Raw genomic sequence first — 13,963 nt, 5'->3', positions numbered from 1 at the left:
CTCAGAAGGCAGCGCAGGGAGGGCGGAAGGTTCACAGCTCCGACCATTAGTCACAAGGCAACTCATGACAAGCTATAATATGTGTATTGTAGACAAACAGCGAGATGATGAATAAGGACTGATCTCAGGATGACACCGGAACTTATACATGATGGAGGGTCAGCCGAGGTTACAGGGGACTTTCTTGGTATAAAGACTCGACCTGCGCGAGCCTTAAGATAAAAGCACTGCCTCTGGCGTTTGATAAAAATAAAAAGATGTAGTGTTTGGTTTGGTTACAGAACTTGTTAAGATGCTTTCAGTCATCTAAGGCTCGTAAACATTTCGGAATCAGTCATGATTCTTATCATAATGTCATCCAACGTTCAGAAATACTGAAAAACTGTTACTCTTTTCATGTTTTATTCTCTGATTCCACAAGGAGACGTATTCCTATATCTTTAATGAAAGTGCCAGTGTTTTGTTGTTTTATTTGTACAGCAGTAAGTTGGTAAAATATCATGTTCATGTTAACAAAGTGACATATTTTTAATTCTTTATTTAGTTTTTAAACAGTGCAAAGATCTGGAATGGAAGAATAAGCAAAATCTCCTACTGTTTCTTTATGATACTTCATATTGCATTATGTTACTCATTTTGTTGTTTCATTACTTCCTCCAGTGTTCATCAGACTGTGGTCAAGGTGTTCACAAACGGACAGTGTCATGTACAAACCCTCAGGGTGTATGTGATCCTTTTTCCCGCCCCAAAGAAGAGGAGCCCTGTGAGGACCATTCCAAATGTTATGAATGGAAGACGGGAGACTGGTCTAAGGTAGGACTATCTCAAAATTAAATGGTTAATATTTGGTTTACACTGAATTAAGGTTAGGCTACTCAACTCAACTTTAAATATTTTCCATATTAGCAACTTAGCATTCATTCACCAAAAAAAAAGGTAAAGACTGCTCTCTTGAAAAAAGAGAAAAGTTTTGTCCTCAATCAATTTGTTGAGGCATTGTATAATCTTATAAAATATACTTTTGAATACTTACTGAATAAATATGCTTTAATCAAGGTATAAGATAAGTAGAGTAGTTCTAGAAACACAAGGAGAAAAACAAGTAGTTAATTCAAATAAGCCAAACCAGTTTGGTCAAATAGAGAGTGAGTGTATCAGAATGATTCTGATAATCATTCATACACATGGAAAAGGTGGCCTCCACTATACTACAGTGAGTACAAAGTTGAAGTAGGATTTAGTTGATGTTTAGTAATAATAGTTTGTTGAATTTTCATTCATGTCAAACTTCCTGCCACATACCAACCAGTCAACATCCGGACTGGCTATATGGACACCTGCCATAAGGTTGCATTGTCTTTTTGATTGAGAAGAGACTATATATTTGCATTCCTCCACTCAATGCCACTATGTTGAGATGCTATTTATTATACACCAACAGAATTACCTGTATCATTCTCTGTGGGTTCTCTAGAGCTAATATAAATATAAATAATTGGATTGAAGTGGGCATGAATTTTCAAGAATAACACATGTTATATCCAAGATGTCGCCGCAGATGGCTGCTTCTGTGTATCGTTGCAGTTTGTTTTGTTGCTTTTTTTGTTAATTCAGTTTGCTGATGGGATTCCCAGAGTTCTTTCACCAGAGATGAGCTCATGAAAATCCAGGGAACAACTCTAGCGTTACTTCCAACTTTGTGGTTCTCGCACACCGCTGCCAGGCATCTTTCTTGTCAACGTGCGCTCACTGTACTGCAACAAACTGGACGGACTTCAGCTGCTGATTAAGACTTTTCCGTTTTGTGCTTCACGGAGACCTGGTTCTGTGGATCGATACCGGACTGCGCGTTCTAGCTGGCAGGCCTCCAGCTGCTCAGAGCGGGCCGTGACTCAGAGCTCTCTGGCAAGAAAAAAGGGTGGAGGAAAATATGCTTCATTCATCCTGATTGGTGGTTACATGCCGCCGTCGTGAAAGAGGCGCACTGGGACACTCGCCAACCAGATACGGTGTGTGTAGCTGACCAACTCGGACTCCTTAGTTAATGTCCTTGGGGACTTATACAAAGGTAATCTCAGCCACGAACTTCCTAAATAAAAACTGTTACATCATAGTAAACAGGGCTTATCACATCGTCCCTCGTGCTGCGCTTGGGACACACTGACCACGTCATGGTACATCTGATTCCTGCATACAGGCAGAAACTAAAGCTCTGCAAACCTGTGGTGAGGGAATTCAAGAAGTGGACCAGTGAGGCGCTGAAGGACCTTATGGCGTACTTGGACTGCACAGACTGGGAAGTTTTCAAGATGAGTTCACAGAGGTTGTGACTTCTTACATTGGCTTCTGTGAGGACAGCTGTATACCATCTTGCACCAGGGTGAGTTATAACAACGACAAACCCTGGTTTATAGCAGAACTCAGAAAGCTACGACTGCAGAAGGATCAGGCATTTAAGTATGGATCAGTCTCAATAATTGCAAATGCACACAGAACGACACACAAATGCACAAGAGAAGATTCACAAATGCGCACGGAACAATTCACAAATGTATTTGGTTTACAAATGTAAACAGCAGGATTTACAAATACATTTCAATGCACACATGAATAAATTACGATTGACATTTGTTTGTGTATGTGTATGCCTATGTTTGTGGATCGCTTCACATTTGTGTGTGAGTTTTTTGACTCGTCGTACGTAGCAGATCCACAAATGTTGTTTTTTTCTAAATGGACGTATCTGAAGCCATTGAGATGTTGCCCTTATTTTCAATCACATGAGCGCAGCTCCTCCCTCCCATCTCCAGAAGACAGATCAACGTTACAACTACGCCTTTGGTGGAGGCGAAGCGACAGGTAAGAGGCGTCTGGTACTGGTGGCGCTCCTGCTACCAGTGTAAGTGAATCATAATTAATGCACCCTGCCACTTGTTGTAAGTCATGACATGTACTTGAACCATGAATTTTTAGTTTTAATAAATTTTAATGTCAGCGGAGATAATTCCAAGAATTATTTGAAACTTCTTAGTCAGTTTAAACTTGTAGCTCCATGTGTGTGGCTAACATTAGCTAGCTAACTAAAGGTTCCCTAAATTGGTTGGAATAGTTTACGTTAGCTCCATATGCGTGGCTAACATTAGCTAGCTAACTAAAGGTTCCGCAAAGTGGTTGAAATAGTTTGCATTATCCTAAACTGGTCATTTGCGGCATCAGCTTGCTTCGGGTGTTTGTTCCAAGGATCGCCACCAAAACTTGTAATTTATACATGTCAAGAATTTACTTTTCAGCCAACCTTTAATACCATTAAATCACCTGAAAACAAAACAAAAACTAAAAACAAGGATTTAGGACGCAGCGTGCAAACATACATGGCCAATAAACCTGATTGTTTCTTTACGTTAACTAGCTAACGTGTCAAAAATGTCACTGTCAAGACAAGAAAAACAGACTCTGGAATGGCAGCGGATTTTATTGCATAGTTTTATGAGGAGCCGTTTAGGACTTAACTACTGAGACACTCTCACACACACTACTGAGACATTCAACACTCTCACACACACTACTGAGGCACTCTCACACACACTACTGAGACACTCAACACACACACACTACTGAGACACTCTCACACACAATATTGAGACACTCTCACACAGACTATTGAGACAGTCATGCCATCTCACTAGTGTGCGTGAGAGCATCTCACTATATAACGTGAGAGCATTTCACTTTACAACATGGGAGCATATCACTATACAATGTGAGAGAATCTCAGTTACACCGGAAGGCGGAAGCAAAGAGCGCTGATTTTGAACAACGCAATGCGCCAATCATACATCCTTCCTTCATATGCCTTGAAGTCCGGGCTCGCCCATCCAAGTTTATAAATACTACCATATTCAAGGGACGGAATGTCATTTTAGGACGTTTTCAGGCGAAAAATTAGGTGTTTAAGCAACATTTCTCTGGTTGGTTTGTTAACATTCAGCCATCGTAAAAATTTCCATGGAGGATGTCGGAGATGTGAGGTGTAGTTAACGGGACCATCTGATGCCCCCAGCACCGGGCGGTCAGCCTCATCTCACGCCGCAGACAGCAGCCTGTTCTCGGCCAGACTTCTGTGAAATGCTCCGCTTCGATCTACTTTTCCGTAGCGGTTATATATACGATATTATAACTAGGATGAGGGTTCATAACTTTTATTCGGAGACTGGTGTTTACCGGCTATTTTGCGAGCAGAGTTTAAATTCATAACCTTAATAAACTATACATAAACTATACTGTATCCATAGTGTGCACGCTTGTTGTACTGTCTATCATTGGGCAATAAAACTAACCGTATCTTAATTAAAGGTCTTGTTGGGAGACCGTCATGGAAACCGGCAGCAGGACATCAGCTTCAAAGCGACTTCAAAGGATAATAATCGATTAAATAATACATTAAAATCCAAATATTAATTAATGAATATATAGTATAGTGCGCTTGTATATATACTGTGGGTTGTACAGTAGTTGATGTTAGAAGCCTCTAATCCATTTATTTAAAAATGCCATTTTAAATTCATCTCATAGCACGTTATTTTTAGCTCTCTTTAGATGTGGTGTATACATTTACTTAACTTGCACTACAATGATCGTAATAATTTAATGAATAAGCTTCAAGTGAACTGTGTGTTTGAGTGTGTCTGAGTGTGTGCGTGAGTGTAGTAAAGAGTTCTGAAGCTAAAACAAATCTTTATTTAAAAAAAAAAAAAAATGTCTTCAAGGAGAAACCTGTACTTTCTGAAATATTTTTGCAATGTGAATTTGCAGTTCTGTTTTAGAATAACAGGTTTGGAAATTAAAGTTTAATGCAGTTTTTTTATCCGATTCATCAAAAAAATAATCGACTGATTAATTATCAAAATAATCGTTAGTTGCAGCCCTATATATTTTTGTTTAATAATGTTATATAATCTACTAGTCATTAGTCACTAGGCCTATTTAAATTGTGTAGGTAATATGTTGTTTGTGTGTGTAACCTACATAGGCTAGTATTACGTTTTAGCTACAGTTCACCTGTAAAATACCTAGTGCGAGCTAGCAGATCAAATTTTCAGAATTTCATTTTACTCTATGTGCCTAATAGGGGTGGGGCGGGGATGTTGGGGGGTTGGTGGCAATGTAAGATATTTGCCGTGTGGCGAGGACTTCCATTGCCTCTCTTTTTTGACCATACATGTGTTTGCATCCCTGTATAAGAAACGGGAATCTGGCCGCTTCTTTCAGACCGGATGTGCACCCCATTTTCTTTCCAAGAGAGTCTCATGAGGAGCATTACCTACAGGTAAGCTGCCTTGTGTCTTTATGTTATTCCTGATGTTTGAAAATACTTTCTTTTAATTTTTTTAGGTCTCAGTTACCAATTTTGTATTATTTTTCGATCATAATGCCACATCTATAAAGTTTTAATATTAGCATAATACACACTTAGATTGTATCCCCTGTAGGCTGTGATCCAGATATATTTCAATGGCAACAACCAAAATGTGACGAGGAAGAGGACAACCCTGTTCCATTGGAAAAAGTCAGTCTTGTCCCTGGATATTTGAGGAAGTTCATAGAGGAAGGTAACGCTTGTTTTATCCTCTCTACATATTTATTGCATCCCTCATCTCTATTTGCACCTACTTGTTTCGGGATCCCCAAATCCAGGTGTTAAAAACGTGTTGCATCATTCGCAAGAAGACTCATGGCTGTAAGATGGGGTGCTGAGTGTACATTAATGAGGAAAAAAATGAACTTTTTTGATTTTAGCAAATGGCTGCACTAAAACAAAGAGTGTAAAATGTAAAGTGGTCTGAATACTTTCTGTACCCACTGTCAGTGGCTCAAATTTCAATAATTGCAGTTGAGGTATCACATGCATAACCTTTTCTCTTCCATAGCATCAGCGGAGATGCTCCGTGACCTGATGCAGTTCTGAGTTGGGTGGGAGCTTCTGACAATGAACCTCATCGTTAAGGTTGCTACCTCACCTTACCCGGTTGCTTGCACCTACTTCTCAAAATTAAAGCCACTACCAGATCTAAAACATGGGACATGCTGATGGCCATCCGTTCTATTAGTTCTGGTTTTGGGCTTGTGTAGAACTGTTCACATGTCTGATTTAGTTTCCGAAGTTCAAGTGTTTTAATTGTTTTTTATGTTCAAATTGCATACAAGAAAGCTACGAATAAAAAAATGCAGACCTTAATTGAAATGCTTAGTCATTACTTTAAACATTTTTTGAAAGTTCAGGAGTAATTCGAGAACATCATGCTAGCTAGTAGTCTTTACCGTAATAAAATAAATATGAACTTGGAACATAGTTTATCATTTCAAGTTATATAGTATATACTTTGAAAGTTGAATTACTTACAGAAGTCAAGCATGTAATAATTACCTTGCCTCAATTAAGTTCTTAACATATTGGACAGTGTTGAGATACTCCGAAACAGTCAGACTCGTGCAATGGTTCAATGTAGTCCCACCCTAGCGTCATTTCAGGATCTGAGAGAGGCCTGTCCAGTGTAGGAACATTAAAATTGGATAAGGCTCATTTGTGTATCCACTCTCCTCCCATTGGATCTCTGGTATACCCTGACAAAGACAGATAAGTGCAGGGCTCTCAAGTGTCACACATTAAGCGTGACAGTCACTCATTTCGGTCTTTCTTGATGTTTTCGCTCCCCTTGATAAAGTCAGTAGAATTCGCCAGTGATGGTTGACACAGACGTGCAAGTTCGTGTTGCAATAACTGCACAAGGTTCTCTTGTGGTCTTCCTCCACCCAAAGGATTTGTCTATGGGTGCATGGATTATTTCTTTTGAGCATGAGGTACTCGCAGTGCAAATAATATATATAATATAATGTTACATTATGGTTGTGTGAACGCACCTTAACTGAAAGGTTCGGTAGACATAAAAACATAAGTATTCCTTACTGTTTCAACACAGTAAAGGACAGTAAGCAATAATCTGCTTTTTTGCTCTGCAACATCCTGTGAGTTGTGTGCACCGGCCAATTTCTGTGCCGAGTAAAGCAGCAGCAACGTCAGTCCACAACGTAAACACAAACGGATAATATACGGAACCGACTTCAATAACTCTCAAACTAGCAACAACAAATATGTTCAAGTAAATCCTTCTGACTGCATTTGTAAATCAAATAAATTCGTGAATTGTTCCGTGCGCATTTGTAAATCTTCCTGTTTGCATTTGTGAGTCGTTCTGTGCATTTACCATTATTGAGACTGATCTTACCCCTTATTTAAGAGTGGGGACAAAGACTTGTACACAAGTCAAAAAAAGAGTCAAAATACAGGTTTCGCAAGGCCGTGAGAGAGGCTAAACCAATGTACTCTGAGAGTACAAAAACAGCTCTCATCAAGTGATTCTGCTTCAGTTTGGAGAGGCTTTAAACACCTCACAAACTACAAAAACCCTCCACTCCATGAATGACCTCCGCCTGGCAGACGAGCTGAATGAGTTCTACTGCAGAATTGATACACAAGGGTACACTCCTGACTCCATTCCCCACAGCTCCAACAACCTGGATCCGGACCCAAAAGCCGTCCAATCCGGACCTAAAGCAGACGGTGGTGTTTTATAACCTGACAGGGCACTTTTTGACCGGCGCAGTTTTGGTAGTCTTTACGGTAGTTGCTTAAAGCACAGACCAATAGCATTCGAGGTAAGCCATCCCACGTGATACCAATCGAGTATTTGCATCCTAGGCAGGGTGATATTGTCTCAACAGGAAATATCGATTAGCAAGAAAGTGGCAAAATTCAAATAAAAAATGCAAGGAAGAAAGCAAAATTTGAGAAAAAGACCAGTCAGATGGAGAAAGCGAGGGAAAGAAAAAATAAGGAACAAATGGCGCTCTCTAAAAGGAGAAAAGGGAACAGTGAAAGTAGGAAGTTTAAACCAGGATGGAAGGACTTGTTTCTTTTCATACTTTCCAATTGAGCACTAAACCAGTGTGTCTCAAACAATCAAAACCCATTGGAATTCTTAGCTCAATTCTCCCACTGAGCAAAAAAGTTGTTAGTGATATATATGTATATATATATATATATATATATATATATAGTCCAAATGTGAAACAGAAAAAGGGAAATTGAAGCTTTTCTTCTCGTTATTTTTTGAATTTCTTTTAATTGAAGCACTTTAATGTACAATTTTATTTATTTTCTCCTATTTTCAAATTCAGCCCTACTTTTATTCAGTTACATATGATTCATAAGTATTGATAAAATGCAGATGTAAAATAATGTTGACTCTATCATAATTACACAAAATAGTTGCATTATGATCTTCCTGCAATGTTTTAACTTTCCTTACTCCATATCTGATAAAGGTAATGAGCTCAGACTGTATTTCAGATGTTCTGCTACTCCTCCATTAGGTGTCTCCTTAATAAATGCTACTTTAAGTCGGGTTCAAGGCAAAGAACCATTTTATAAATGTTCCCATTACTCTCTGCCCAGCTTGGCCATCTCTTTGTCCAGCCTCCAATACTAGAATCCCTCACTGACCTATCTAATCCTCAACTTCATCAATAACACAACACATTGAATGATTCACCTTGGCCATCACATTTATCATCTAATGGCTAACAAACACTAATCATAACACATCATATATCGTTGTATGTCTAACATCATATACATAATACTCAAAAAAACTAAATTGACCAAGGAGCCCTGCAATCTGTACACATGCACATCTGTTAGGGGTTCACAGGAACGAAGTGCACACAAATTGCAGGTTTGTAATCAGGTTTTATTTATATTCTCTGGCATCTGGACCAGAGTTCGAAATGTGGCGGGCCTGGGGGGGTCCCGGACGCCCTATAAGTCATTAGGGACCCCCTATAAGAATTTATTTTTAGATTTTGGGGGGTCCCTGAGTAATATTTTGAACATAAAAAATGATTGTGAAAAGGTATTTAGTGATGTTTTATATTTATAACAATAATTTATTTCCTAGCGCGTTTAGGGAAGCAATCAGGGCAGCTAATAGCATCACAGATTGTTGTTGTGGTCCTCCGGCGTAAACAGTACAGTCTATGACGCAGACACGTAGGTTATTGTTGAACGCGGCAAAAACGAAGCCTCACAAAAAGTGAAATCCCTAATGAAAATGCTGTAAGTGCTTCGATTATGTTTATATCTCCATAATAATTGCTTATTATAGTAAAATATTTTGAGTTGATGTTCCTATATCAAAAGTTGCATTAACTAACTTAGATACCCAGTGTAACGTAATGATTAGAAGAGTGTGTTTGTCCACGTGTCTTGCTGTACGTGTATGAAGCCAAACAACCTGCCAGCTAACAGCAGCACATTCAATTAATTTTTTTTCTCAATTCATTTTATTTTGTATAGCCCAAAATCGCAAATTACAAATTTGCCCCAGAGGGCTTTACAGTCTGTACACATGCAACATCCTCTGTCCCGAAACCCTCACATCGGCACAGGAAAAACTCCCCAAAATATGAAAAAACCCTTCAATGGGGAAAAAAGGGAAGAAACCTTAGGGAGAAAGTCAGAGGAGGGATCCCTCTCCCGGGATGGACAGACTGCAAACATATTGCTGAAAATCTACAAAACGCATCACAAATCCATTGCAGCGTTAATGATTGTATAAGTGAGCACTACATCACAACCACGTATGAAAACATGGATTTAAGAAAATATATTTAAAAAAAGATTGGAATGATCAGGATTCTAACCCCGTGGGTCAAAACATCCTGAAGCCTACGAGCCCACTGCTCTACGCAGTGAGCTATGGAGATTTCAGTTTTTCCTGTGCGGTACAGGTGTCTTAACGGCCCGTTATCTACCGGACCGAATAGCAACTCTGATTTCGGTGCCTTATTTAGATGCCAGGAACGGTCTTTATAAACATCATTATTATTCCAACCAGCGGCTAGTTGTTTTACAAATTCCATTAACATAAGGGATGAAAAATGCCAGTTGTATCTCACCTGGTGGATTTGGGTAACTTAGTTAACTTCCTTGCTCAAGGAAAGAATGACCTGTTATCCACTTTTTCATGTCAGGGATTTATATAAGGTGCTGTAACTTTGTTGCTCCAGAATTAGAGGGTTACCTGTTTATAGCCAATCCACTTCTCCAGACACCACTACAATATGGGACTAGCCTAAACCATGAGAAACATCCCAAGACCATCATCCCACCTTCGAAATATGTCAATATAATTTTGCCTGCAGTATATAGTGTAGCAAGGTAGTCTTCAGTATTTTTATAGTTACATTTTAGGGGACCCCCCAAGAGTCCATTTCGAACCCTGATCGGGACTCCTAATCTCACTTGTCCTTTGTTTTCCTCTGCCGGATCGCCACTGCTGCTTATAAAAACAGGGAGATAAACAATTCACACAATTGCAAATGGCTGGGGCTAATTACACCTCCACCTGGCACCGTTTCCTCAGCCACTCCCCCACTCTGTCCCTTCTGCAGCCGAGCCAAACCACGCCTTCCACCACATACCCCCACCGCCCGACTTAGGCCGGGGAGCCATATGGCCTAACCTACTGAATGAGCGTCCCAGAAGGCAGAATAAAGGTAAGAGAAAGGTTAGGGGGGTGAAGGAGTGGTTTCCCACAGAGTCTGTTTTACCTTCTCAAATGCCAGTGGCACTGCTCCGACCAACGGACCGGATCTGACACACCTTTCCGGGTCAGGTCGGTCAAGGGGCTGGTGAGGTCCGCAAAGCTGGGTGTGAACCACCTATAGTACCCCAACAGCCCCAAGAAACCACCTGACCTCTTTTTTTGTCTTGGGTTACCCAGGTGGTACCCCAGATACCATACCTCCATCGGTCCTGTACACTAACTCCAGCACCGCACCCACCCGCTGCACATGCTCCGCCCAGGTGGTGCTGTGGATGATGACGTCATCCAAGTAGGCGGCAGCATAGGCAGCATGCAAACGCAGCACCCGATCCATGAGACGTTGTAACATGGCTGGGCCACCAAACAAGCTAAAGGGAAGCGTGGAGAATGCCGTTTTTTCATCCAGTAGACCTTAGTCAAATCCGGTGTTCCAAAGTGCAGAGTCCATTGTTTATCGACCCAGGGCATTGGGTATGCATCAAATTGTGACACATCATTCACCAGAACCATACAAATCCATCCTGGTCGAACCCCTGGTGTATCATAGACTGTGTACAGGACGAATCCACCATCGCCTGGGGTGTACCCCTCTGGATTCTTACTGGAACGCGGTACGTAGCTCCCGGACCGGTAGATGTTTATTGAACGGCGGGACCCGAACCACCTGCCCCACCTGCATCAGTTGGCATTCTCTCCTAAGGTGTCCAGGCTGCCCGCACCTCCAACACTCCTGCCCTGGCGCTTGAAAATACCCCGGTGGGTTGGGAAAGGCACTGGTGCTCACTAGAGTCGGGGGGTTGCGGGTCAGGGGAAGGGGTGACAGCCAGGGGGCTGGTGCGGGTTGCTCTAGCAGCAGCAGCTGCATCCCTCTCCGCGGTGTGGCTACTGGTCGGGCCGAGCACCGCGCTCTCCCCCGGTCCCCACACCCACTGGGATGCACCGCAAAATGGTCCTCTGCCAGGGCGATGGCCACATCCAGGGTCGTAGGGCAATGGTTGCGCAGCCAGGCCGATGTCCGGCCTGGGAGCCTCTTCCTAAACTGCTCCAGTACTACCTTTGTACCGTTCCCTGAACCCCTCCTGCACTGTGGCTGTGGCCATCTGGTTGCGGTGTCATTGAGCCACTGTGTGTATGAGAGCAGTCTGTCCTCCGGACCCAACCTGGCCTCCCGGCTGCCGCCAAACCACGGCTGCCAACACGGCGCCACCACAGCCGGCACCACATCAACCTTTCATATTGATTTATATTGTTTATGAAATGTATATAATCTGTACTGTTCTCCACTTTCTTGCTTTAAGCAAGGAATTTATTCAACAAAAAGGAGCATTACAACATTGTGAAACCTTTTTTTATTTTGTAAGCACTGTTAAGTGAAAAGTCTGAATATCCAATAGAGAATGTTTTCTTAAATTGACTGCTTGTGCATGGTGGATGCATCCCTGCACTGTTCACTGCTGAAATGTTCCAGAGTGTAAAGTACTAGAGCAATGTACCACAATAATCTGTTACTGTACCTGCTTTGAGGGATTACGTATTTGATACCTGCCTGAAGTGTTAGATCAACTGTTTTGGGAAATATCTTTTGTAAAATGACACGTGACGAATCATAACAATCTTGTGTTATCCTGCAAAGTGCAGATCTGGAATTAAGGTGCTCTTTTAAATAATCATTTTTATTGATGATTCCCTTGGTCAAACCAAAGTTAAATTAATAAAACGATTGTTAGCCTCATTATCTACCTATTATTATTATTAAGACTGGAAGCATGGTTAAAAGCCTAGCTTTGTTCAATGGTTAAAAAATACACCTGCAATATACCTGTTAGATCGCTAACACAAAAAAACTTGTTAACCTGCACAAAAACCGAACAACACCTGTGTTGACTTCAATGGAAAACTAGAGCATCACAATATGAGCAATTAAAACTGATATTATATTTACTGTTTCAGTGCACGTCATCCTGTGGGAAGGGCCTGCAGTCAAGAGCAGTCCAATGTATGCACAAACTGACTGGTCGGCATGGCAATGATTGCTCAGTGATGCTTAGACCACCCACCTACAGACCCTGTCACCATGGTACCTGCAATGATAAAGTCAATGTGAACGCCATCACCTCCCCCGGGGTAGGTGAGACATTTGTCACAATTCTGTTCTACATTGAGGTTGAAAACGTTTCTTTATTCATTTAAAAGAGTGCAGTTCATAGCTGAAGACTTTTGGTCAAAGACATAAACCAAAAATGAACAGCTTGTCAAAGCTATAAAAATATGATTTTGCTATCATGGGTTTTTAAGGACTCAACTGTTTTACAATAATTAACATTTTACATTTCTTTATGTAAAAAGCAATAGCCCTCATGCAAGAAAAACTTGCAAAAACAAATATGCAAAGTAAATGTGACCAGAGCAGGTGTGCATAAGAAACGCATGAATTTTCCCTAAGATTACCGTGAGTGACTATATAATCATGCCATGCTAGGTGTTCAATTTGACTCACCATTTTCCATAATCGATTTATTCCATGTGCAGCTAATTCTTGATTAAAAAATGATTTGCAAGGTGTTCATTGTGTTTTAACTCACACTGTCATACAGAGGCAAGCTACTAATATTGTTTTATAGTATTTTGTCATTTAGTTTAGAAAATTTGGAATTTGGAATGTATCATATTAAATTTCCTCCCACCTTTTTCCCCTAGCTGCTCTGACCTTCAAATGCATTGGGGACCAGTGGTACTGTCTTGTGATCCGAGAGACAAACCTCTGTAAGGACATGAGGTGGTTGCAGCTCTGCTGTGGAACCTGTAGGGATTTTTATGCCAAGAAAATGTTTAAGGAAAAGTGAATGACCAAATGCACCCACTTTTCGTCCAGACAACTTTGCCTTTTTTAATGTTTTTAATGTTCTACATTATTAATTATGAATAGAATATTAGCAAAACAAATTAATGGGACTTTTTTTATTCAGAAAGGGAAAATGCTAACTGCGGTCAAATGTCCCACAGTATTTCACCATGGCTCCCGACAAATAATTACATTACATGTCATTTATTACATGTCAATGTAATTACACAATACAGTATACTGACTACAGTGTTTCTAAACTAGCCCCAACTTTTTAATGATAACAATAAAAAAAAGAATTGTTCATAAAATATTTGAATTTTTTCGCATGGGATTCACAAATATGTATAATTTTTTTAAATTTGCAGATGGCTGATTACAACTGATTATCAAAATGTGAATATATTCCACAAATATCAATTACATGGGGAAAAATAAATGCATTACATGAAATGTT

General features: G+C 40.5%; 1 protein-coding gene across 6 annotated transcripts in view; it reads left to right on the top strand.

Moving 5' to 3' along the window:
- adamts17 (ADAM metallopeptidase with thrombospondin type 1 motif, 17) overlaps nt 1-13,963 on the top strand; it is an 81,282-nt gene extending 67,319 nt beyond the window's left edge. Inside the window, exons 21-25 of one of the 6 annotated variants that reach the window (XR_009956010.1) lie at nt 661-813; nt 1,615-2,068; nt 2,198-2,380; nt 10,510-10,614; nt 12,615-12,649. Coding sequence is in view for 3 of the 6 variants with exons in the window: in XM_037449773.2 (XP_037305670.2) it covers nt 661-813; nt 12,615-12,792; nt 13,362-13,507 (477 nt within the window). In the remaining 3 variants the exon portion in view is untranslated. Of the gene's footprint in view, nt 1-660; nt 814-1,614; nt 5,095-10,509; nt 10,615-12,614; nt 12,793-13,361 lie in introns of those variants that run through there. The other 5 variants (XR_009956009.1, XR_009956011.1, XM_037449773.2 and 2 more) reach the window with 5 other exon arrangements.

The sequence above is a fragment of the Pungitius pungitius genome, chromosome 4 (genome assembly GCF_949316345.1).
Source record: "Pungitius pungitius chromosome 4, fPunPun2.1, whole genome shotgun sequence".
Classification (NCBI taxonomy): Eukaryota; Metazoa; Chordata; class Actinopteri; order Perciformes; family Gasterosteidae; genus Pungitius; species Pungitius pungitius.
Note: the sequence above shows the minus strand (reverse complement) of the source record. Positions and strands in the feature narration are given on the sequence as shown.